This window comes from Schistocerca cancellata, chromosome 7 (assembly GCF_023864275.1).
Source record: "Schistocerca cancellata isolate TAMUIC-IGC-003103 chromosome 7, iqSchCanc2.1, whole genome shotgun sequence".
Lineage (NCBI taxonomy): Eukaryota > Metazoa > Arthropoda > Insecta > Orthoptera > Acrididae > Schistocerca > Schistocerca cancellata.
Window position 1 is genome coordinate 295700312 of NC_064632.1, and position 27441 is coordinate 295727752.

Sequence of the window (27441 nt, forward strand, 5' to 3'; positions counted from 1 at the left end):
CCTTGATGGCACGGCGACTACCAAACAGTACCTGAAGGTTCTGGAAGATGATTTCATTCCCATTATCCAAAGTGCCCCTGATTTCGACAAGATGTGGTTCATGCAAGACGTAGCTCGACCGCGTCGAAGCAGAAGAGTGATGTCCTGCATTCTGGCTCTAGAGGACCTAGAGGCCACTGGCATGGGCCTCGATTGGCCGCCATATTCTCCCGACCTCAACACATGTGACTGCTGTTTGTGGAGCTGTATTAAAGACAAGGTGTAGACCAATAGCCCCAAAACCATTTATGAGCTGAAAACAGCCATTCAGGAGGTCATCGTGTGGGTCGATGTTCCGACACTTCAGCCGGTCATGCAGAATTTCGCTATTTACCTGCGCCACATCATCACCAATGATGGCAGGCACATCGAACATGTCATAACCTAAATCCGCATATCTGACATTTATATATTCAATAAAGTATGTGTACTCCGTAATTTGTAAAACATTTAAGCTTTTTGATGTAGTTCAATAACTGTAACCCTGTAGCGTGACTCATACCTTAGGTGCCACTGCTTCTCCTCCAAATATCCATTTCCATTGAGACTAATATTTCACGTCGCCTCTTAGTCACCACTCATCTTTATGAAATGTAAGCGCCAGTACCCCAAATGTTTCGTGCACTACATTTATGCTCAAAAACACATTGTTTAGTTGAAGTTAGGATGCTTACCACGACCAATCGTGCAACCCGGCCCTATAGCCTTCGTACTTTTACCCTCTGATGGTGGCAAAATTATTCCTCAATTCTTTACGCATTTGCAGATTTGTTTTAGAGTCCATGTAGCTTGCTCCATAGTTTCGGACCTACTGTTAACACTATTTTCAGCATTCAAGCTTGCAGCTTGCATATCTCTCATACAAGTACCTTCTACTTAGCTGAAAAAAAGGAGTGTCTGGGATGCAATTCTCTATTGGTAAGCTCATGTTACCACACTTTTTCATCCGGTATTAATAGCTTCCATGCAAAAAGTAAGAGGTAGTTATTAATGTTTTATTGAAACAACAACTGTTAATATTTCTGTCCCAGATTAGCTTCATTAGAACGAATTTCCTGAGATGTCACCAAGAAACCAGTGTGCAGAACTGTAGCGTGCTCCACTGATATTACCCTACAGCAAGCCAGTCATATCTCTAAGGGTTGCTTTAGAGTAATATTAGTGAAACACGAGTGTATTTATGTAGCAGGTTTTAGACCGTGTTTTACATTGTTTATGTTTTTGGGGTATTACAGTATATCTTGGCATGTCGTTGGGTTTGTATTATCCAGCGAATGTATGTTCACTAGGTTAGCGTTGCATTTCTCCACTCCGGCCGCGAGATATTATGTTATTAGTTTCTTTCGTTTTTTATTATTTGTACATATCATATTTGCAGGTGTTCCGGTGAAGGATATGTGTAACTGCGATTGCTCTGCTGGTGTAACCTATTGTACATATGAGTCCCCCACAAGTCCATTACGCTGGCCACCCTAGTCGAGCGATGTCGTTATCCTGAAGGAAGTCATTCACAAGATATGCACGATGGGGGCGTGAATTGTCGTCCATGAAGACGAATTCCTCGCCAGTATGCTGCCGATATGTTTGCACTATCGGTCGGAGGATGGCATTCACGTATCGTACAACCGTTGAGGCGCCTTCTATGACAACCAGCGGCGTACGGCGGCCCCACATAATGCCATCCCAAAACAGCGAGGAACCTCCACCTTGCTGCACTCGCTGAACAGTGTGTCTAAGGCGTTCAGCCTGACCGGGTTGCCTCCAAACAAGTGTCCGACCACTGTCTGGTTGAAGGCATATGCAACACTCATCGGTGAAGAGAACGTGATGCCAATCCGTTCGGCATGTTGTCGGGCCCATATGTACCGCGCTGCATGGTGTCGTGGTTGCAAAAATGGACCTCACTGTCGACGTCGGGAGTGACGTTGCGCATCATGCAGCCTATTGCGCACAGTTTGAGTCGTAAAACGACGTCCTGTGGCTGCACGAAAAGAATTATTCAACATGGTGGCGTTGTTGTCAGGGTTCCTCCGAGCCATAATCCGCAGGGAGCGGTCATCCACTTCAGTAGTAGCCCTTGGGCGGCCTGAGCGAGGCATGTCATCGACAGTTCCTGTGTCTCTCTGTATCTGCTTCATGTCCGAACAACATCTCCTTGATTCACTCCGAGACGCCTGGAAACTTGCCTTATGGAGAGCCCTTCCTGTCACACAGTAACACTGCGGACGCGATCGAACCGCGGTATTGACCGTCTAGGCATGGTTGAACTACAGACAACACGAGCCGTGTACCTGTTTCCTTGTTGAATGTCTGGAACTGATTGGCTGTCGGACCCCTCCGTCTGATAGGAGTTGCTTACGCATGATTGTTTACATCTTTGGGTGGCTTTCGTGACATCTCTGAACAGTCAAAGGGACTGTGTCTGTGATACAATATCCATAGTCAATATCTTCAGGAGTTCTGGGAACTGGGGTGATGCAAAAGTTTTTTTGATGTGTGTGTGTGTGTGTGTGTGTGTGTGTATATAGTGATTAAGCTGCCCCTACCTATGGGTTTCAGGCAACCTGAAATGCCTTCAAATACCACGAGCAAGATTTTCATATTATTTTACTCACTACTTGCAAACTTTTACTCCTACAGAAAAAATGATCAGGACTTTTTTGTAGGAAATTTAATGTAGTTAAATTTTTCGCTGGGATACGTTTTCTCCAGAGGTGTTAGATTTCGAATTAATGAAGAATAATGTTACGAACCTGACCTTCAAACACACCTCCTCCGCCACACTCATCCTTCAAAAAAAAAAAAAAAAAAAATGGTTCAAATGGCTCTGAGCACTATGGGACTCAACATCTTAGGTCATAAGTCCCCTAGAACTTAGAACTACTTAAACCTAACTAACCTAAGGACATCACACACACCCATGCCCGAGGCAGGATTTGAACCTGCGACCGTAGCAGTCCCGCGGTTCCGGACTGCAGCGCCAGAACCGCACGGCCACCGCGGCCGGCTCATCCTTCACCAGTTAGGATTTCTAGTATGTTGTTTGTGGCAATCCCTCCTACCACTGTACTAAAATTTCCGACTAAACGAACTGTCCCCGATATTCGACCATTTTTAGTCTCTATTGCTTAGGGTATTAGGCCACCAGCATAGTCGGCCATTCATTAACATTATTAATTAATCTTTTTATTTTAGATTTTCTGACTTGTTCCACACCCACAAGAATCATCTCATTTTTGGGTGTATGGAACGAAAACTCGATCAAATCTCATCTAAGCTTAAACGCTGTGAAAGGAAACGGCTGCTGTAAACAATACACAAAAACTAATTGTGTTGACATTTTGAAAAATGGCTCTGAGCACTATGGGACTTAACATCTTAGGTCATCAGTCCCCTAGAACTTAGAACTACTTAAACCTAACTAACCTAAGGACATCACACACATCCATGCCCGAGGCAGGATTCGAACCCGCGACCGTAGCGGTCGCGCGGTTCCAGACTGAAGCGCCTAGAAACGCTCGTGACATTTTGATCCAAACTTAAACTTTACAAAGCAGAGTAGTTTCGTAGGCGGAAGACTTGACAAATACAACGTTGTAATCGTTTATTTTACGGTGTTAAAATTCATAAAATTGTTGTCAGATTTTTAAATGGTTCAAATTGCTCTGAATACTATGGGACTTAACATCTGAGGTCATCAGTCCCCTAGAACTTAGAACTACTTAAACATAACTAACCCAAGGACATCACACACATCCATGACTGAGGCAGGATTCGAACCTGCGACCGTAGCGGTCGCGCGGTTCCAGACTGAAGCGCCTAGAACCGCTCGGCCACTGCCACTGAGTTTTACAGTTTGTAAGTGCTCGGCTATGGCTGTGACGTAATAACAACAGTCAATGAAGACCAAAAAAGGTTGAACGTGGGAAATAATTCGTGTAGTCGAAATTACATACTAAAAATGTTGACTAGTGAGGGATGAGTGTGGGGGTGGAGATGTATTTCAAGGTCACTTTATTACTTTTTCTCGAATAACTCGAAAATCGTGGCCTCCAGCGAAAATATGTCCCAGCAAAAAATTTAACTGCATTTAATTTCCTACAACCAAGCGCTGTTCATTTTTTTCTGTAGGCCTAGTAATCTGCACATAGCGGGGGAGAGAATATTCAGATTTTGCGTGGGGTTTATGAAGACGTCGCGGGTTGCATATAACCCATTCGTAGGGGCTATTGAATCATATATTAAAAAACTAAAAAGTCGCCTCGATTGCGAAAAAAGCACGTAGTGTTAAGTGTTAACCCAGATTTCGGCGTAGATAACTACACCTTCAGAACAACAATAAAACCCACAAGTGCCTAAGAAGACCTTTGTCAATAATTAAAAGAACACCATAGCTATACATTTATAAATGAAAAAGAAAAGGAAAATACAAACAGTACATATGTACAAAGTCAAAACCACTACTTAACTTAATGGTGTACGCTCCACCTCACACCGGCCTATGTTCGATGTGCCATGACCCGCCATAAACTGCAGCTATAAACGGTCGCTCACTTACAAGCCTGACCCGCTACCTATGCGTATACGCAAGACAAGGAAAGTTACTTGAATGCACATGCGCATACGAATACGAGAAAGTTTATACATGGCTCGGGGCTAAATAGCCCATATATTCCCAACCGTGGATCAACGTATATCAAAAAATGAAATGGATAGAACAAGAGACGAGCTAAATAGGAGATGAAACCTAAAAATAACCGCACACGGTTGCTATGCTAGTAAAGAAACTTATATATGTTCAATCGGCTAAAATCACCTTCACCGAAAAGGAAAATGAGGATAAAAAGAAAGAAGATGAACAGCTTGACCAACCGCGCTCGCCAATCAGCGCGCGCGTGTGATAATCCGCAGATCATAAGATGTACAAGTATGAAGAACAAAGTAAAGGCGCGAAACCTTCAAAAACTTTTCTATTTGTTAGTAGGAGTGTGTCATTGAGGATATTGTGTTTAGCATGTTGCAGATGCTTAAAGATCTGCATTTCTTCCAAAAAATCCAGTTTTAAGCCCTTAAGGTAGCTTCATATATAAGTTTCTTTACTAGCATAGCAACCGTGTGCGGTTATTTTTAGGTTTCATCTCCTATTTAGCTCGTCTCTTGTTCTATCCATTTCACTTTTTGATATACGTTGATCCACGGTTGGGAATATATGGGCTATTTAGCCCCGACCCATGTATAAACTTTCTCGTATTCGTATGCACATGCACATTCAAGTAACTTCCGTCGTCTTGCGCGCGTGCATAGATCGCAGGTCAAGCTTGTAAGCGAGCGACCGTTTGTAGCTGCTGTTTATGGCGGGTCATGGCCCAATGAACATAGGCCGGTGTGAGGTGGAGCGCACACCATTAAGTTAAGTAGTGGTTTTGACTTTGTACATATGTATTGTTTGTGTTTTCCTTTTCTTTTTCATTTGTAAATGTATAGCTATGGTGTTCTTTTAATCATTGATAAGGGTCTTCTTAGGCACTTGTGTGTATGATTGTTGTTCTGAAGAAGGTGTAGTTATCTACGCCGAAACCTGGGTTAACACTCGACACTAGGTGCTTTAGTTTTTTAATATATTAACCAACAATTGCTGACACGCTGCGATGTTGAAGGTTCTTAAAAGCTGTTGAATCACACAATGTATTCAGTGTGTATAGTGGATGTAAAGTTTATCGCTGATCTCAGTTTCGCTTCTCTTCAGGTGTTACCGTGTGAGACAGAGCGCACAGTGTGGGAACTGCACTCACCTGGGCGTCGTTGACTATGAAGGTAAGTGAAGCCGGCGGCCTGCTGGCGCCTGCGGTGCAGTTGACGTTGAGGAGGTCCCCGGGCCGGTAGCGCGTGCGCAGACCGCTCAGGTGGGGCCGCTGCCGCGGAGCGTCTGCAACACAGCCACGAGTGTACACACAAGTATACTGCACACGTTCACTCGCTCATACAGCTGACTGGGAACAATCTATATTGCTTACTGCACAAACACCATTCCACCTGTTGCGATTCGACTGGCATCGCTAAATATGTGACAAATTTGTGTCTCCTGCGATTTCATTATAACTTGAATATTGCAAGTATAATGTGTAATAAAATGTATAATAAAAATTCTAAAAATATACTGTAAGCTACTTCTCTTCAAATGAGTTTTGTATGTTTGAATGCTTGCATAATTGATCTCTGTGGCAGGCCATGTTGTTTCTGCAGTTGCTCTCTAACAAAGAAGTCCATTAGTCACAGCCCAATAGTGAAAAAAGACATGATCGTCATTGTTATACGTACATGTAGGACTTCCACAGCTTAGTAATATGCATTGAGTATAAATGAACAAAGACTTGTATTTCAAAAATTATATACAGCATAAGAAATCCACCTGTCTGCAAGCTATATGATACACTCGAAGAATTTAACTGTTCCAAAACTTTTTCCGTTTCCTAACAGGGTTGGTACAGCAACCAATATATCTGAATTAAGAAGGAAGACTGCTTGTTTCTTCTTAACAGCTTCAGTTCCAAAACAAGACAGGTGCTGACAGCTGTGGATATAAACAAAATATCAGTTTAAAAAACATAGTTGCAGAGTAATGACACTAATTATTTACAGAAGAGTGGAAAAAACCGGTAGAAGCCAACATTCGAGAAGATGAATTTAAGTTTCGGAGAAATGTAGGAATACTGTCCTAACGACTTATCTTAGAAGATACGTCAAAGAAATTTACGTTTATAGCATTTGCAGATGTAGAAAGAGCTTATGAAATTGTTTGCTGGCATACACTTGTTGAAATTCTGGAAGTATCAGAATGAAATACAGGGACTGGAAGGGTATTTAAAACTCGTACAAAAACCAGACGGCAGTTATAAAAGTTGAAGGACAAGAAAGGGAAGCATGATAGAGAAGGGAGTGATATGGAATTCTAACCTATTGCTGAAGTAATTCAGCATCTAAATTGTGCGATCTGCGGAGAAAAACCAAGGAAAAATTTTGAAAAGAAATTGAAGTTCACGGAGAAGAAATTAAAACTTTGTGGTTTGCCGATGATATTGTACGAGTAATTCTATCAGAGAAGGCTAAAAAGCTGGAAGAGCAATTGAACCGAATGGGTGATGTTTTGAAAATGGCTTATAAGATGAGCATCAATAAATGTAAAACAACGGTAATGAACTGTAGTCGAATTAAACCGGGCGATGCTAAGGGAATCAGATTAGGAAATGAGACTCTACAAGTGGTAGATGTTTTTTACTAACTGGACAGTAAAACAAGGCCGCAGTAAAGAGAATATAGGGTTATGTCGGGCAAGAGCGCGCGCCCAGTAAGAGTTCACTCACAGTGGCATTTCCTCTACAATGGCAACACTGACGGACAACGAAAAACTATAGTTAGCTGGTGCTTCTGTAGCGATGCCATCACATGTAATCTTGAAGAGCTTCACCATATTTATGGGTTATAGAAGGAAATAGAAGTTTTTGTTTAAAATTATATATCTTTAAGTCATACACCGTAAGCAATAAGCACTGTCTATGTATGCACTAGAAAATAAAATTGTTTGCCAAAATAATCACCGATCTGTGAGGAACAAACCACGGCACGGCAAACAGCGGAATCAAGAAGAGACTGCCATTTGTGGTATTTTTTGAACTGTGTTGCGCATTGGTTAAGAGTACACTGCAAGATAGCAGGGAAGACTACGAGCATGCTCTTAAACTCTTACCCCCCAACCCCCCTTCCTCCTCTCTCCATCTTTGTTTCTAATGGTTACTAATCCATGGAGACCCATTGCGCAGATAGATGTGAATACTTTGTTTCTAGCTGCATATTCTGGAGTAGCCACAATCCAAACAATTGAGAAATCCTTCAACGGGAATATTCCCGTTGAATCAGGATATCTTCACGGCAGAAGACTTTGCTCATCACAAATCACTAAGCCGAATTACCAACAACTAAAGAAGGCAGAGGAGTTCAACAGGAGCCAACGGCCAAGTGCTGTTCCTCAGTCACAGATGATTAGTCTGTGCAGTTACCAGGAAAAAAGAAACCCTGGAACGTAACACAAATGAAGTTCAGAGTGCTGTTGTACGAGTAGATGTAGGCCTATCCAGTATTTATCCACTATCAAAATGTGGCCGACCCACAAAAATTAGAAAATGGCAAACAAATCCGAGATTTTGTCTGAGTGTCTCCACAGAAATGCTTTGTTAGAAGAACAAGTGAAACTAGACAAAACCAAGATAAAAAAATAGCAGTAACGAACAACGTAGAATCTCTAGGTCTAATCTGAACTTAACCATGCCATCATCTTCAGAAACAACCAGATCCGAATCCTAGGAGGTCTCTGTTGCTTCGAACTTCGCAGGGTGCGGTGAAGTCTACAAGGACCCTCTCGCGGAAGATTGACTCAAGTGTACTAGTTGTTCCGAATGATGGCATGAAGAATGCACAGTTTATGAAGGACATGGTGAATTTTTTTGTGACTTACGTTAGTGCGTACTCTTTGACTACATGTCACGTACTCTTACTAGACGATGCAGCTAAGAGTAGTATCTTACATATGTTGATATTTTAGGTTTGTGTTAAAAATTAGGCAGCTTTAACTGATATATATTGTTCCTACATAAACCATCAATAATTTGTGGTAAGAAAAGTTTGTTTTAACCTACTCATCTACTAGATACTACCGGTTAAATAATAAGTGCGTACTCTTTGCCAACATTCCCCTAAAATTCAAACTGGTTATACCTCGAAAAGCATTTCTGAATAAGAGGAATTTGTTAACATGTAATACACATTTAAGTACTACAAAATCTTTTCTGAAGTGGTTTAGGTAAAGTGTAGTACGGAAAGAAAAGTGAACGATAAGCAGTTCAGGCGAGAAGAGAATAGAAGCTTTTAAAAATGTGGTGCTGCAGAAAATTTGATGAGTAGATCGAGTAACTAATGGCGAGGTACTGAATCAAAATGTTTAAAAACGTAATTTATGACACAATGTGAGTAAATTTTGGGGTTAATTGGTAGAACACATCCCGAAATATGCATGAATCGTCAGTCTGGTGACGAAGGCAAGTATGAGGAGTGGGGGCAGGTGGAGTAAGAATTGTTGATGGAGAGTAAAGAATGAATACAGTAAGAAGGTTTATACGGATATAGGCTGCAGTAGTTATTCGGGGATGAGCAGCTTGGACAGGATAGGGTAGCATGGAGATACGTATCAAAGTAGTTTTAGGACTGGAGACCACAAAAACAACAAGGAAAAAAGATTAAAATCTGCCGAATGATCGAATAATGAAGTCCAAATACAACATTAAATTACTCCAGAAGTAACGGAAAAGTGCTCGAGTAAATAGTTTGTGTCCGACCCGTTACTAAACAACGGCTTAGCTTGTTGACACATATTTGTATAAGCGCCGCACTGTAGCGATACAAAGTTCAGTATACGTGAGTCTGCCGTGTGTCAGCTGATACACTGTCACACTGGGAACCCAAACAAATCTCTTCAAGGAAAGCCAAATTCCCCGTACTCTCGAAAACCATCACACATAATCTCTCCTGAGAGTTAAGTTTTGTTTATGAGTTTTCGGCTGTCGGAGCGTACAGAAGGCTTTATAAACTGAAATCGACAGCCTGTTTAGGCCGGAGCGGCTGGATGTATAGGCGCCGTTGACCGACAGTTTTGACACGATATCCACTTGACATGGCTCCATTGTGAACGCGTTGAACGAGGGAATACGCAGACAGCATCTATGCCAGCCCTATCAGAGTACATATCAACGTCGCTATTTGGTGGCGATGGAAACAAAGAACAGTCTAAAAAAATTGAAGCTGAAGAGCACATCTGCGTAACCAGTAAGAAATTTAGATGATTGCTACAAGCATGAGGTATCACATGTTGCAATGTAACTGAAAGTAATATCTACGTATACTAAATAAAACACATTAAGGATAATTTGACCAATAAAATTCAGTTTGCCCTGGCGCACCCGCATCAATTAGTGGTAACGATATCGAAATTCTCTTGTCATTTAACCATTACAACACAGGAAATTCGTCGGTTAGTTAGGGTTGGAAGGCGATTAGATTGTGCCATTGCCGTTCTTTACATATACTAACAATATTGGAAGATTTTTATCGCGTTATATGAAGTCCAAGCCCTTCTCGTGATTTTATTTCAATTCATTTTGTAACCCAATCTTGTTCCTGTCATCAAAGTCGCCAAGGCCGTTGGCAAAACAAGAGTGACTCCGTATGGTGAAAGCCTTCTTCCGACATTGTTGAAGATGAAACTTTCTGGCAGATTAAAACTGTGTGCTCGACCGAGACTCGAACTCGGGACCTTTGCCTTCCGCGGGCAAGTGCTCTACCAACTGAGCTACCGTAGCACGACTCACGCCCGGTCTCACAGCTTCACTTCTGCCAGTATCTCGTCTCCTACCTTCCAAACTTTACAGAAGCTCTCCTGCGAACGTTGCAGAACTAGCACTTCTGAAAGAAAGGATATTGCGGAGACATGGCTTAGCCACAGCCTGGGGGATGTTTCCAGAATGAGATATACACTCCTGGAAATTGAAATAAGAACACCGTGAATTCATTGTCCCAGGAAGGGGAAACTTTATTGACACATTCCTGGGGTCAGATACATCACATGATCACACTGACAGAACCACAGGCACATAGACACAGGCAACAGAGCATGCACAATGTCGGCACTAGTACAGTGTATATCCACCTTTCGCAGCAATGCAGGCTGCTATTCTCCCATGGAGACGATCGTAGAGATGCTGGATGTAGTCCTGTGGAACGGCTTGCCATGCCATTTCCACCTGGCGCCTCAGTTGGACCAGCGTTCGTGCTGGACGTGCAGACCGCGTGAGACGACGCTTCATCCAGTCCCAAACATGCTCAATGGGGGACAGATCCGGAGATCTTGCTGGCCAGGGTAGTTGACTTACACCTTCTAGAGCACGTTGGGTGGCACGGGATACATGCGGACGTGCATTGTCCTGTTGGAACAGCAAGTTCCCTTGCCGGTCTAGGAATGGTAGAACGATGGGTTCGATGACGGTTTGGATGTACCGTGCACTATTCAGTGTCCCCTCGACGATCACCAGTGGTGTACGGCCAGTGTAGGAGATCGCTCCCCACACCATGATGCCGGGTGTTGGCCCTGTGTGCCTCGGTCGTATGCAGTCCTGATTGTGGCGCTCACCTGCACGGCGCCAAACACGCATACGACCATCATTGGCACCAAGGCAGAAGCGACTCTCATCGCTGAAGACGACACGTCTCCATTCGTCCCTCCATTCACGCCTGTCGCGACACCACTGGAGGCGGGCTGCACGATGTTGGGGCGTGAGCGGAAGACGGCCTAACGGTGTGCGGGACCGTAGCCCAGCTTCATGGAGGCGGTTGCGAATGGTCCTCGCCGATACCCCAGGAGCAACAGTGTCCCTAATTTGCTGGGAAGTGGCGGTGCGGTCCCCTACGGCACTGCGTAGGATCCTACGGTCTTGGCGTGCATCCGTGCGTCGCTGCGGTCCGGTCCCAGGTCGACGGGCACGTGCACCTTCCGCCGACCACTGGCGACAACATCGATGTACTGTGGAGACCTCACGCCCCACGTGTTGAGCAATTCGGCGGTACGTCCACCCGGCCTCCCGCATGCCCACTATACGCCCTCGCTCAAAGTCCGTCAACTGCACATACGGTTCACGTCCACGCTGTCGCGGTATGCTACCAGTGTTAAAGACTGCGATGGAGCTCCGTATGCCACGGCAAACTGGCTGACACTGACGGCGGCGGTGCACAAATGCTGCGCAGCTAGCGCCATTCGACGGCCAACACCGCGGTTCCTGGTGTGTCCGCTGTGCCGTGCGTGTGATCATTGCTTGTACAGCCCTCTCGCAGTGTCCGGAGCAAGTATGGTGGGTCTGACACACCGGTGTCAATGTGTTCTTTTTTCCATTTCCAGAAGTGTAGGTCCCGAGTTCGAGTCTCGCTCGGGCACACAGTTTTAATCTACCAGGAAGTTTCATATCAGCGCACACTCCGCTGCAGAGTGAAAATCTGATTCTGGATTGTTGAAGATTTTTATACAGATTTTTGCAATGCTGGGTTCGAACCAGGGACCCAGAACGTTTTGATTACTAGTCAAAGACACTATCTCTAGACCACCTGACCTCTGTTATTAATGGAGAAAAATCTTTAGGCATAAAAGCTACTCCGGCGTGTGTTATGGGATGGTTCATCAATGTTTATAGTACTTACACGTTACGTAGTGGGTAACTTCGGGAGCTCCACGAAGACTTTTCTGGATGATGCTGTTGTACGCAAAGAAGTCGCAATGAAAACTATAGTGAAGTGCAGGAAGACCCTGCAGGCAGTCGACCCTCAACGTAAAAGCTAATGTGTCGCTCGTAAATATCCCATGACCAGTGGGATCTATGCCCGACACGCTACCGCTCACTTCACCCGTCCCTCCCCGACTGCCGCTTTGCTTCTTGACACGGAATAGCATCCTTGTGTTTTGAGGGAATCATATCATATCCCTCCGTTTTGTTTGCCGTTCGCCTCTCAAAGTCCCATGGCAACATACTGCCCAACACTGCATAATCTTCGGTACCACTCATTGAGTGACCCTATTACAATAATTGTTATAGTCCCATGCGTAGGTCGCCTCTAACACCGCAGTACAAATGGCTGTGTCTGAAGTGGTGTTATGATTGGAAAGCATGGACTGCTGATGCGTAGCATTGCACTGTGTTCTGCAATGAACTGCGGTTCTGCTCTATCCCAAATACAATCCTCAGCGAGTATGGCGCCAACCTGGGTAGAGTTCTTCTTCTTATAATGTTTCGGAGACGCCCTGCGTTCTTAGTCATAGTGTCATATTGTCGTAGCCATCGTATATGACTTCGGGTCACGGCTTGTAATGACTGAAAAAATGGTTCAAATGGCTTTGAGCACTATGGGACTGAACAGCTATGGTCATCAGTCCCCTAGAACTTAGAACTACTTAAACCTAACTAACCGAAGGACATCACACAACACCCAGTCATCACGAGGCAGAGAAAATCCCTGACCCGCCGGGAATCGAACCCGGGAAGCCGGGCATGGGAAGCGAGAACGCTACCGCACGACCACGAGCTGCGGACGTAATGACTGAAAGAACTCTTGATGGCACATCAGAACGTCGCGGACAGCCCGTGTTTTCAAGCATTGCCTCTCCTATGACAGTATCGTAGTGGCGAGTTTTCAACAGAATGATGCTCGTCCACACACGGCACTAAGTTTCAGCGTGGTGCTCAGTTATCCCCTGATAAAACATCAACTCCATCCCAGTGACAGTATCGAGGGAATCAAAGAACAGATATAAGAGTTATGGGGCAGCTCGCCTCAGGAGGGGACGCAATGGCTTTCTGACCTTTCCCAACTAAATCAGTACATGCATCCAGGCCAAAGGGAGTGTATATAATACCACTAAGTCGACCCATACTGCCAAGTTCTTCGTAAATTCAATGCGACATTGTAATCCTCAGGTAACCCATGAGTTGTCATTTCGTTTCATTCTCACCGTCTGGGTACTTCATTTTAGTTTTCAGGCACTGCATCATCATTGGAAGTAACGTGACAGGTTCTACGTGGATTAAAAATAACATATAATATTGTGCATTTTTAACTTTAAATTTCAGGCATGCAGCAGCACAAACAGTACTTCTTCCATTGATATTTCGGCCGCGTACGGTACCTTCCAGCCACCCACAGTGCGAGACGCAAGGATGACGACAAGGGCCGGCGGGGGTGGCCGAGCAGTTCCAGGCGCTACAGTCTGGAGCCGCGCGACCGTTACGATCGCAGGTTCGAATCCTGCCTCGGGCATAGATGTGTGTGATGTCCTTAGGTTAGTTAGGTTTAAGTAGTTATAAGTTCGCAGGGACTGATGACCACAGCAGTTAAGTCCCATCGTGCTTAGAGCCATTTGACAAGGTGCCAAGCGGTGTCTTATACACTCAACCGCGGCGGTACTGCGCATGCGGGTCACAGATGCTGATCGGCGTCAAGGAGGTACACTTACAAACGCGCCACCTGAGGTGAAAGCGTTCAAGTATTCGATTCACTTATCGATGTATGTTCGGCGGTGTTAACACCTTGACGACTTCTACGCAAGTTAATTACACCAAGAGCTGGATTTTATGTTGTTGTTGTGGTCTTCAGTCCTGAGACTGGTTTGATGCAGCTCTCCATGCTACTCTATCCTGTGCAAGCTTCTTCATCTCCCTGTACCTACTGCAACCTACATCCTTCTGAATCTGCTTAGTGTATTCATCTCTTGGTCTCCCCCTACGATTTTTACCCTCCACGCTGCCCTCCAATACTAAATTGGTGATCCCTTGATGCCTCAGAACATGTCCTACCAACCGATCCCTTCTTCTGGTCAAGTTGTGCCACAAACTTCTCTTCTCCCCAATCCTATTCAATACTTTCTCATTAGTTATGTGATCTACCCATCTAATCTTCAGCATTCTTCTGTAGCACCACATTTCGAAAGCTTCTATTCTCTTCTTGCCCAAACTACTTACCATCCATGTTTCACTTCCATATATGGCTACACTCCATATAAATACTTTCAGAAATGACTTCCTGACACTTAAATCTATACTCGATGTTAACAAATTTCTCTTCTTCAGAAACGCTTTCCTTGCCATTGCCAGTCTACATTTTATATCCTCTCTACTTCGACCATCATCAGTTATTTTGCTCCCCAAATAGCAAAACTCATTTACTACTTTAAGTGTCCCATTTCCTAATATAATACCCTCCACATCACCCGACTTAATTCGACTACATTCCATTATTCTCGTTTTGTTTTTGTTGATGTTCATCTTATATCCTCCCTTCAAGACACCATCCATTCCACTCAACTGCTCTTCCAAGTCCTGTGCTGTCTCTGAAAGAATTACAAAGTCATCGGCGAACCTCAAAGTTTTTATTTCTTCTCCATGGATTTTAATACCTACCCCGAATTTTTCTTTTGTTTCCTTTACTGCTTGCTCAATATACAGATTGAATAACATCGGGGAGAGGCTACAACCCTGTCTCACTCCCTTCCCAACCACTGCTTCCCTTTCATGCCCCTCGATTCTTATAACTGCCATCTGGTTTCTTTATAAATTGTAAATAGCCTTTCGTTCCCTGTATTTTACCCCTGCCACCTTCAGAATTTGAAAGGGAGTATTCCAGTCAACATTGCCAAAAGCTTTCTCTAAGTCTACAAATGCTAGAAACGTAGGTTTGCCTTTCCTTAATCTTTCTTCTAAGATAAGTCGTAAGGTCAGTATTGCCTCACGTGTTCCAGTATTTCTACGGAATCCAAACTGATCTTCCCCGAGGTCGGCTTCTACTAGTTTTTCCATTCGTCTGTAAAGGATTCGTGTTAGTATTTTGCAGCTGTGGCTTATTAAACTGATTGTTCGGTAATTTTCACATCTGTCAACACCTTCTTTCTTTGGGATTGGAATTATTATATTCTTCTAGAAGTCTGAGGGTATTTCGCCTGTTTCATACATCTTGCTCACCAGATGGTAGAGTTTTGTCAGGACTGGCTCTCCCAAGGCCGTCAGTAGTTCCAATGGAATGTTGTCTACTCCGGGGGCCTTGTTTCGACTCAGGGCTTTCAGTGCTCTGTCAAACTCTTCACGCAGTATCGTATCTCCCATTTCATCTTCATCTACATCCTCTTCCATTTCCATAATGTTGTCCTCAAGTGCATCGCCCTTTTATAGACCCTCTATATACTCCTTCCACCTTTCTGCTTTCCCTTCTTTGCTTAGAACTGGGTTTCCATCTGAGCTCTTGATGTTCATACAAGTGGTTCTCTTATCTCCAAAAGTCTCTTTAATTTTCCTGTAGGCAGTATCTATCTTACCCCTAGTGAGATACGCCTCTACATCCTTACATTTGTCCTCTAGCCATCCCTGCTTAGCCATTTTGCACTTCCTGGCGATCTCATTTTTGAGACGTTTGTATTCCTTTTTGCCTGCTTCATTTATTGCATTTTTATATTTTCTCCTTTCATCAATTAAATTCAATATTTCTTCTGTTACTCAATGATTTCTACTAGCCCTCGTCTTTTTACCTACTTGATCCTCTGCTGCCTTCACTACTTCATCCCTCAAAGCTACCCATTCTTCTTCTACTGTATTTCTTTCCCCCATTCCTGTCAATTGTTCCCTTATGCTCTCCCTGAAACTCTGTACAGCCTCTGGTTCTTTCAGTTTATCCAGGTCCCATCTCCTTAAGTTCCCGCCTTTTTGCAGTTTCTTCAGTTTTAATCTACAGGTCATAACCAATAGATTGTGGTCAGAGTCCACATCTGCCCCCGGAAATGTCTTACAATTTAAAACCTGGTTCCTAAATCTCTGTCTTACCATTATATAATCTATCTGATACCTTTTAGTGTCTCCAGGGTTCTTCCATGTATACAACCTTCTTTTATGATTCTTAAACCAAGTGTTAGCTATGATTTAGTTGTGCTCTGTGCAAAAATCTACCACGCGGCTTCCTCTTTCATTTCTTAGCCCCAATCCATATTCACCTACTATGTTTCCTTCTCTCCCTTTTCCTATACTCGAATTCCAGTCACCAATGGCTATAAAATATTCGTCTCCCTTCAGTGTCTGAATAATTTCTTTTATTTCATCATACATTTCTTCAATTTCTTCGTCATCTGCAGATCTAGTTGGCATATAAACTTGTACTACTGTAGTAGGTGTGGGCTTCGTATCTATCTTGGCCACAATAATGCGTTCACTATGCTGTTTGTAGTAGCTTACCCGCATTCCTATTTTCCTATTCATTATTAAACCTACTCCTGCATTACCCCTATTTGACTTTGTGTCACCTGACCAGAAGTCTTGTTCCTCCTGCCACCGAACTTCACTAATTCCCACTATATCTAACTTTAACCTATCCATTTCCCTTTTTAAATTTTGTAACCTACCTGCCCGATCAAGGGATCTGACATTCCACGCTCCGATCCGTAGAACGCCAGTTTTCTTTCTGCTGATGACATCCTCTTGAGTAGTCCCCGCCCGGAGATCCGAATGGGGGACTATTTTACCTCCGGAATATTTTACCCAAGAGGACGCCATCATCATTTAATCATACAGTAAAGCTGCATGCCCTCGGGAAAAATTACGGCCGTAATTTCCCCTTGCTTTCAGTCGTTCGCAGTACCAGCACAGCAAGGCCGTTTTGGTTATTGTTACAAGGCCAGATCAGTCAATCATCCAGACTGTTGCCCTTGCAACTACTGAAAAGGCTGCTGCCCCTCTTCAGGAACCACACGTTTGTCTGGCCTCTCAACAGATACCCCTCCGTTGCGGTTGTACCTACGGTACGGCTATCTGTATCGCTGAGGCACGCAAGCCTCCCCGCCAACGGCAAGGTCCATGGTTCATGGGGGGGCTGGATTTTATATCTCATCTAAATTAAAACCATTATCTGTATTTATTGGTTGCTTCCCTTTTATGGATGTTTTCGTTCGCCATAAAGTTGATGGCACATTAGGACATGCCTTTCATAGTCATCCAAACCAAACTAAACTTTATTTACTTACCGGTAGCTGACATGAACCTTCACAATCCGTAGGTGTCGCTAAGTCCTTACTGCATAGAGCACACTGTATATGCGATAATGATAATTTGCAAGAGGAGCTCACACACGTCAAGAGCGTTTATAAAGCGTTTTTAAAGCGTGTGGATATTCCCAGCAACAAATTCGCAGAGCATTCATCGTGAATCCTAGAATGCAAGTACGTGATCTGGAAGAACAAAGTAAAACCTTCAGAACACGAGTGTTTTTGCCTTCTGTGGGTGCTCTTTTCACGAAGATAAGCCGCATTCTCGAGAAACACCGTAGTAAGGTGATTTTCCGGCGTTCTACGAAGATTGCAGCCTTGCTCGGTTCTGTGAAGTATGCTTTACTGCTTTGTAATACGGGTGTGTGTATCAGGTTCCTTGACGAAATTGTTATGTCATATATCGGTCAGGCAACGCACACCGTTCATGAGAGGTGCGTGTAACACCGAAGATGTTCAATCTTACTACAGACAGAGTACTCAGTTGTGGCAGAACATTGTATAGATAATGGGTCATTTGATGAACTACAATGACGTGAAGGTTTTAGCATTCACCTCTTCCTTTTTGGGTTTATATTCTCGAGGAAGCCATAGAAATTAGATTAATTAGTAACTTAAGAAACATAGATAATGGTTTTAATATGGATAAGACATGGAAGTCTCAAGGTGTTGCCGCCGTCGAACATACATCGATAAGCGAGTCGTGTATCTGAACGCTCTCACCACAGGTGGGGAGTGTGTTAAGTGTACCTCTTTGCCGCCGATTAGCATCTGCGACCCGCATGCACAATAGAGTTTATAACGCCGCACTTGGCAACTTGTCGGAAACTTACATGGGGTGACCACACAGAATATGTTGCCAACAGAGCGCATGCGAGGCTCAGACTACTCTACCTTATGCTCAACAGGAAAAGCACACTAAATAGGAGGTTATCGAGGTCACATACAGCTCCCGTCTGGGGATATGCAGCTCCTACACGCCTGCGCCGCCTGCAGATTACAGACCAAAGTGCTACGCATCATTAGCAACTCTCCACGCTACACACACACCGTGGACATTCACAATGAATATTGCCCTGTAACCCTCAAGGAAATATTCCAAAAACTCGCCACACGACTGTTTAGGAATTCGAGACACTTGAGCAGTCCTTTCATGTTTACTCTGGGGAACTATAATCACAACCATGGATGGAAGTATAAACGACCAAAGACACTGCTAGCTGGAGCATAACCACGTATGGCGAGCTAGCACACGCTCACATGCGACAACATCGGCAAGCCCCCACACATTAGCAATACTGACTGGATGTGCCAATATGGATCTGAATGACAGCAAGTCCTTTCTGAAAGAATTTGTATGGAGTGTAGCCATGCATGAAAGTGAAACATTGATGATAAACAGTTTAGACAAGAAGAGAATAGAACATTTTGAAATGTCGTGCTATAGAGGAATGTTGAAGATTAGATGGGTAGATGACGTAGCTAATGAGGATGTACTGAACAGAATTGGGGGGAAGAGAAATTTGTGGTACCGTGACTAAATGAAGGGATAGGTTGGTAGCACACATTCTGAGGCATCAGTAGCTAACCAATTTAGTACTGGAGGGAAGAGTGAAGGGTAGAAATCGTAGAAGCAGACCAAGAGATGGAGAGCTGCATCAAACCAGTCTTTGGACTGAAGACAACAACAACAACAACAACAACAACAACCACGACAACGAGGACGACGACGACAGGGCACCTCACCTGTTATCACGGCCGACCGACAGGGAACACCACGGAATCCGAGAAGCTCGCACACTAACGCACAAACAAACCACCAACGGTACCCTGCACTGTGAATCCTGTAGATGACCTATCAAACTCTAACTGATGATGAACCCAACTGTTACACGTATGATGGTGCTGGTTGAGAAGTCAACGCCGGCACCCAGCTGCAGCCGCCGTGTGACACCACCTCCCAACGTCAAAGGTATCCATCTGCATGATACCCACCACTAACAAAGCCTACCCTATCTGTCGCAGATAGCCAGCAATCCGCTACTGATCTCACTACCCCAGTCGACTATTGCAGAGGTTTTTTGCCTTGGTTCATGCCTTGGCACTTTTTTTCCTCTGCATTTCAAACCGCTACCCTTCGCTCTGTTTTCGACCCAATCTATCCCAGCTGAACGTGTTTTAATGGTTAATCATAACCAGACGTACGCAGACGCCGCAGTACCCATATCCTGCAAGACCTCATTTAGTGAAAACTAACCAATATGCAGAGATGGCAGTAGACCTTTCGTGCTGGCCATCATGTTTGTGTGGGAGTGGAGGGATTCACCCACCTTTTTCTTTCCTTTTCTTTAAAAAAAAGTTCTTGTCGTGAAAAATCAGCCAGTCAGTTGCAAAACAAAGTTTAGTAGCCCTTAACATAAGTTTCGCTATTTCTAAAAAATATCGTCTTCAGGAGGAGTGCGCCTTGTAACATCACATGATGGTACATTAGATTAACTGAATCTACAATCATGGGATGTAACGAGGCCTACTCCTTCTAAAGAATATATTTTAGGAATATCGAGAACTAGGTCAAGAGCTATTAAACCTTTGTTTGCAACTGGTTTGCTGATTTCTTGAACCTCTTTAGTTTTATACAGTTGCTGATTCGCAGCCATGTTTATGATTTTGGAAGAAGTAATATTTCCGCCGCTACTTGCCCGATGTTTAATGGATTAACGTACGAGGTGCGACAATAAAATTATGAGACTGATTTTCTTTACAAGATGTGGCAACCCTGCAGGCTTGCGTAGACACAATATTTTTTACCTTCATCTATAAGCTGCTTCTAGTCCAAGTGGCACATCGATGCAACTGCTCAGTCATGAGTTGTGCTGTAATAAGTTTTGAGTCTCTCGTCATGGAAATGGAACCTCATAATAATGCGCAACGGTATGCCATTTCTTTTTGCGTTAAATTGGGTGTTATCACTGGTGATGAAAGTTGGTTTTTCCAGTACGATCCAGAGACAAAACGCCAAAGTTCGCAATGATGCTCAAAGGGATCGCCCAGACCAAAAAACGCTCGCATGTCAAAGTCAAAAGTGAAATGCATGCTTGTGTGCTTCTTTGATTCCAAGGAAATTGTTCATAAAGAGTGGGTGCTTCCTGGACAAACAGTTAACCAATACTACTACGAAGATATTTTAGAAAGACTTCGTAAAAAAGTTCTTCGTGTCCGTGCCAACATTGCTGATAATTGGATTCTGCATCACGATAATGCGCCATCCCATACTGCTCTGTCAGTACAGCAATTTTTAACCTAAGAACAAATTTCAGTACTACTACAGCCACCTTAGTCACCAGATATCGCTCCGTGCGACTTTTTTCTATTTCCAAGAGTCAAAACGGCGGTCAAGAGACACCAATTTCAAACAACACAAGATGTCCAAGAAGCTGTGATGAGGATCTTGGAGGGTATTACAGAAGATGAGTTCCAGAAATGTTACGATCAATGGCAGAAGCGCTGGAAAAAGTGTGTGGAATCAGAAGGGAACTACTTTGAAGGAGACAACACTAAACTTATCAAAACTAGACATGATTGTCTTAATGGGATTTCCGCGATCGTTCTTTAAATAAAAATATGGCATTTCAGTCTTTGATCGCTATTTTTATTTTCAATTACCGGTTTCAGGCTAGCTGCCCATCTTCAGATCTGTTAGACAAGGTTAAAAATATAATTAACAAGAGAGATACATTTACTGATAGAAATATCGTAGTTTACAAGAAGAAATTTTGGAATATATTAAATGCCAACATACCATATATTGCAGTTACAGAGTAACTTGTCAGTACAGAACTATGGGTTCACTGTCATAACTAAAGTAATTTTAATCTGCTAAAAGCTTATTTCGAAATTTTGGAGAAACCTAATTGGAAAGAGTAAAAAGTGCTCTCTACCTATAAGAATTGTGCATATGTTATTTTTTCACTGTACATATTAATGGCGAATATACTTTTTAATAAAACAATTCTTTTTTTTTTGAGTGGGCCATGAACCGAAATAATTTACACTAATGTAAAAATTTTTTATAAAGAAACTTAAAAATATTCCTACGTCAGAATGTATACAACGCCACGCCATGTCCTCTTCCGCCGCGCCCAATTCACCTCGCCGCCAGTACGCTGAGGGCCGTTCCGCTACAGCTTGTTCTTACTGGAGCGTGCTGTTGCATTTAAGAGTAACCCTAAAACAGGTCTTTAAAAATCTCATAATAACTTCTGTGCATAAAATCACTTTGCTCATTAAGTAGTAGATCTGGGTTTTTTCTTTGAGTAACGTATATTTCAATCTCTTCGAGCACGTTAAGATAGAGACTTTTTGGAGCTTTATGTAGCACCTCCATTTGTTCATTTCTATTACTCGCTTCATGTTTACTATCTTTAACATGTGCTCCAAATGCTGTCCGATTGCTATGACTGCAATGTTCCCTGTATCGAATTTCAAAATTCCGCCCTATCTGTCCTATATAATAACTGTCACATTCAGCACATTTGATCTTATATACTCCGGTATTGTTGTATTTCATTTGCTTTGTCGTTGCTGGTTTATGTCTTAGTCTATGTGCCATTTGCCCTTCATTCTGGAATGCCACAGCGATGTTCTTTGGAAAGCATTTAGCAATTCTTTCCGACACAAGATCAAATGTGCTGAATGTGACAGTTATCGTATAGGACAGACAGGGCGGAATTTTGAAATTCCATACAGGGAACACGGCAGTCATAGCAATCGGACAGCATTTGGAGCACATGTTAAAGAAAGTAAACATGAAGTGAGTAATATAAACGAACAAATGGAGGTGCTACATAAAGCTCCAAAAAGTCTCTATCTTAACGTGCTCGAAGAGATTGAAATATACGCTAATCAAAGAAAAAACCCAGATCTACTACTTAATGAGCAAAGTGATTTTATGCGCAGATGTTATTATGAGATTTTTAGAGACCTGTTTTAGGCTTACACTTAAATGCAACAGCACGCTCAAGTAAGAACAAGCTGCAGCGGAACGACCCTCAGCGTACTGGCGGCGAGGTGAATTGGGCGCGGCGGAAGAGGACTTGGCGTGGCGTTGTATACATTCTGACGTAGGAATATTTTTAAGTTTCTTTATAAAAAATTTTTGCATCAGTGTAAATTATTTCGGTTCATGGCCCACTCAAAAAAAAGTTTTATTAAAAAGTATATTCGCCATTAATATGTACGGTGAAAAAATAACATATGCACAATTCTTATAGGTGGAGGGCACTTTTTACTGTTTCCAATCAGGTTTCTCCAAAATTGCGAGATAAGCTTTTAGCAGATTAAAATTACTTTAGTTATGACAGTGAACCGATAGTTCTGTACTGACAAGTTACCCTGTAACTGCAATATATGGTATGTTGGCATTTAATACATTCCAAAATTTCTTCTTGTAAACTACGATATTTCTATCAGTAAATGTATCTCTCTTGTTAATTATATTTTTAACCTTGTCTAACAGATCTGAAGATGGGCAGCTAGCCTGAAACCGCTAATTGGAAATAAAAATAGCGATCCAACACTGAAATGCCATATTTTTATTTAACACTAGACTAAAACGGTAAGCAACATTTTTTTCACATCAGTCTAATTACTTTATTGTTGTACCTCGTATAAACATGTTCCTAGGGGTATAGCAATCACAAAGAGGCCAACAACGCATGAAAGCATTTTTTTTTTTTGTAAGAATCTGCTGCATATCAAGACGACACCCCAGAAGAGGGGGTGACCTGTGCAGGAGAGTAAGGAGTGTGAGCTGGTGTCAGCAGAGCAGGGCAGGGCAGAAAGCGTGCCTCTGCCTGTGGGCGGCTGAGTGACGGAGACCGCAGACCGCCGACCACTTAGACGCCGGACCACAGCCCCTCCCGCCTGGCTTGATATGCCACCGTGCAGTAACGGCGTTATCCAGCCGCAGCGCTTGCGATGTTACCGCAAGCGAACCGCCCACAGTAGCCACCGTGTTGGCGCATTGGTGGCCACGCTTCGTAATGCCGTGAAGCTTAGATCAGACTCATCTGTTACGAAGAGAATATTTCAATGTAGGTTGATTGCTACAAAGAAGAAGACAGCAACCAGCCACTATTAATACTGCTATTTATTTAACTAAATACCGCTGTAACCGGTTTCGAACTGACAAGTTCATCACCAGACAGCTGTTCACAATATTTACAAGATGCACTTTACATAATCGTCAGTTTTCCATTTTTATTTTTCCACTGTGGCGAAACGTTCTTGGTGTGTTGGTACCATCGAAAATTCCGCGCAATTTTGTTGCGAAGTTGCAGGACTGTATTTTTTAAATATCACAAAATATATCCAGCACTTATATGATTTGCACGACACCATATTGTGCAAAGCACCGCACACACACGCACCAAAACGTATTTGGCACATGTGAAGTTGACAGAAAGGTTGTTAGTTCAAAACCGGTTACAGCGCTATTTACTTAAATAAATAGTGGTATTAATAGTGACTGGTTGCTGTCTTCTTCTTTGTAAGAATCAACCTACATTAATTGTACACCGCCACCGTTTCACCATGTCAGTTTTAGACAAAATAGCATGAGAATATTTCATATTGTGAGGGTTACAGATTGCACTGCAGGTGGCCGACATTATGGAAGATATGGCTAGAGAGACAGAACTCACTTTCACCAGAGGAAAGTGGAAGTTCGTTTTTTCTTATCGCGCATCTTCTAACTGAAATCAGCGCGCGTGTGTGCTCCTGGATTTCGTCAAGACAATAGGGTGGCTTTTATGTAGTGCCGCGCCAGGTGACGAAATGCTTTAACTACTACAATCACATTCGAGAGTAGCGGGATTCAAATTCCCGTCTCACTTGCAGGTTTTCCGTTGTTGCCCTAATTCTTGAAAAGTGAAAGCAAGGGTGCTTCTTGAGATATTTCGAGCTTGTGCACGGTATCTGGCGCGTTAAACCATCACACTTCGGTTTACTGCCTCCTCGTAAATTCATTATTATATCTCATTACAAAATGGAAGAGTAATGAAAATGATCTGCCCCAAAAACCGTAACTGCCACAGTTTCAGATCTTCACTAAACTTACTGTATGAATAACAAATGCAGACCTCTCGTCATGTGCTACATATATACTACAGTCAAACGGGTAGCAGGAGAGGCACCTCAGGACATTTTACTTTCCACTGTCTGTACTTTTACAAATAAATTCATAAAACTTTATCAGCATCATCAGGAAGGATATAGGATTCAGACTCATAGCAATGGAAGTTAAAACATAACAAAATAATTTCTTTACATGTGAAATTTCATCATTTTTTTTCACTTACTATTGGCTGCATTTGTTGCATTGTGAATGAGAATATTTTTGAGCACCAAGTGTTTATAAAGTCTATTGTACATAACCCTTTCAAACACATTTGAAAATATTGCCAAAAATGAAATGGGACGTGTTTTCCACTGATTATTTGTCTCATTTTTTGTGCAATGGCTTAACAATAGCATATTTAAGCCTATCTGGAAAAGTACCACTGTGGAGGGATTCATTACGTAAGTAACTCAGTATGTCACAAAGTTCTGAGGAGCATTTAATTATCATAGTGCTGTTTTCATCATAACCACTAGAACATTTGTTTTTAAGAGAGCTAATAATATTAGAAATCTCTTTCGGTGAGGTAGGATATAGTTGAATTTTGTCAAACTTCTGCGGGAATGCATTTTCAAATATTTTAATCTGTCTTCTGAGCAACTATGCAAACCTAAGTTGTCTGCTACTGAACGGAAAAAGTTGTTGAAAGCGTCTGCAATTTTGGAGGTATCTCAAATCAACTCATTATTTACATTTAACATAATTTCCTAAATTGCCTGAATAGTTTTTCCTGTTTCACATTTTACTATGTTCCATATTGTTTTTATCTTGTTATTAGAGGCATTTATTTTTTCTTGAAAGTACATACATTTTGAGGTTCCGGTTACTTTCTTTAGAATTTTACAATATAATTTTTAATCTGATTTATCACTGTAGTCATTGTTTTCCCTTGACATTAAGTACAGTCTTCTTTTTGTTTTGAAAGATACTTTTATTCCATTTGTAATCCAAGGTTTTGAAACATTTAATCTATTTGCTTTGATTACTTTCTTATGTGTCGTGACCTCGGTGGTGGAAGTGAAAGATGATCTAATAATTGAGTTTGAATGACCCCGTCTATTCCGCTGTGGCTGGATGATTTTAATTATAGGATTCCAGTTTTTATCGTCGAAAGCCGTTGTCACGATTTATAAGATTATCGGCAAGACGTATTTCCACCGATTCTTTGATTACTGAATCCCAAAAACTGGAAACTGGAGCTAAATTTTTGTTCTGTTGTATTCCATCGAGTGTCCTATGGAAATAGACTGTTCTGCTAGAGCTGATTTTAAAGACTGCCTTTCGTGTTCTGTACAACGCTCCTGGACAGTTCGTGTCGGCTGGCTTATATATGGAGCACCACATTCACTGGGAATTTTTCGCTTGTGAGTCGTCTTTAAGGGTCCAACCAGGGCAAAGCGATGGTGGACGTAACACGACCTTGATTTTATTTTTCCTAAGCAATCTGCCTATTTATAAAATCAGTCTGAAAGCAAACACCCTGCAACAGTCGAATCATTATGGTCTGGGAATATTTTCGTGACATTCCCTGGGTGATCTCGTCTTTCTGCAACGTACAATGGATCAAAAAAAGTATGTGTCTATCTTTGGGAATCATGACCATCCCTTCCATCCGTATATGTGGTTAGTTTTCCATCGATATGATGGCCTCTACCAGCAGGACACTGCGACTTGTCATACAATTCACAGAGCTCCTGCATGGTTCTAAGACCACTAGGATGACTGTACTCCACCGCCCACCAAACTCCCCAAATTTAAACCTAGTCGAGAGTCTGTGGGGACTCAATCAGGCTGTTCGCGCCAATTGAGAAATCTAGCGCAGGTGGCCACGGCCGTGGGTTCAGCAGGTCTCCACACCCCCGTCGGTGCCACTCACTTCCCATACGTCTACATCTACATCTACATCTATACTACATCTACATCCATACTCCGCAAGCCACCTGACGGTGTGTGGCGGAGGGCACCTTGAGTATCTCTATCCGTTCTCCCTTCTATTCCAGTCTCGTATTGTTCGAGGAAAGAAAGATTGTCGGTATGCCTTTGTGTGGGCTCTAATCTCTCCGATTTTATCCTCATGGTGTCTTCGCGAGATATACGTAGGAGGGAGCAATATACTGCTTGACTCCTCGAAACTTCAACAAAAGCCCGTACCGAGCTACTGAGCGTCTCTCTTGCAGCGTCTTCCACTGGAGTTTATCTATCATTTCCGTAACGCTTTCGCGATTACTAAATGATCCTGTAACGAAGCGCGCTGCTCTCCATTGGATCTTCTCTATCTCTTGTACCAACTCTATCTGGTTCGGAACCCACACCGGTGAGCAGTATTCAAGTAGTGGGCGAACAAGTGTACTGTAAGCTACTTTCTTTGTTTTCGGACTGCATTTCCTTAGGATTCTTCCAGTGAATCTCGGTCTGGTATCTGCTTTACCGACGATCAATTTTATATGGTCATTCCGTTTTAAATCACTCCTAATGCTTAATCCCAAATAATTTATAAAATTAACTGTTTCCAGTTGCTGGCCTGCTATATTGTAGCGAAATGATAAGGGATCTTTCTTTCTAT

The 27441-nt window shown here is 42.8% G+C and overlaps 1 protein-coding gene across 2 annotated transcripts in view; it reads right to left on the reverse strand.

Annotated features, from left to right (window-relative positions):
* Nucleotides 1–27441, reverse strand: part of LOC126092479 (uncharacterized) — a 352804-nt gene that overhangs the window by 29303 nt on the left and 296060 nt on the right. For both annotated transcript variants that reach the window (XM_049908099.1, XM_049908098.1), the window contains exon 4: nt 5832–5965. In XM_049908099.1, coding sequence (XP_049764056.1) covers nt 5832–5965 — 134 coding nt within the window. The remainder of the gene's footprint in view (nt 1–5831; nt 5966–27441) is intronic.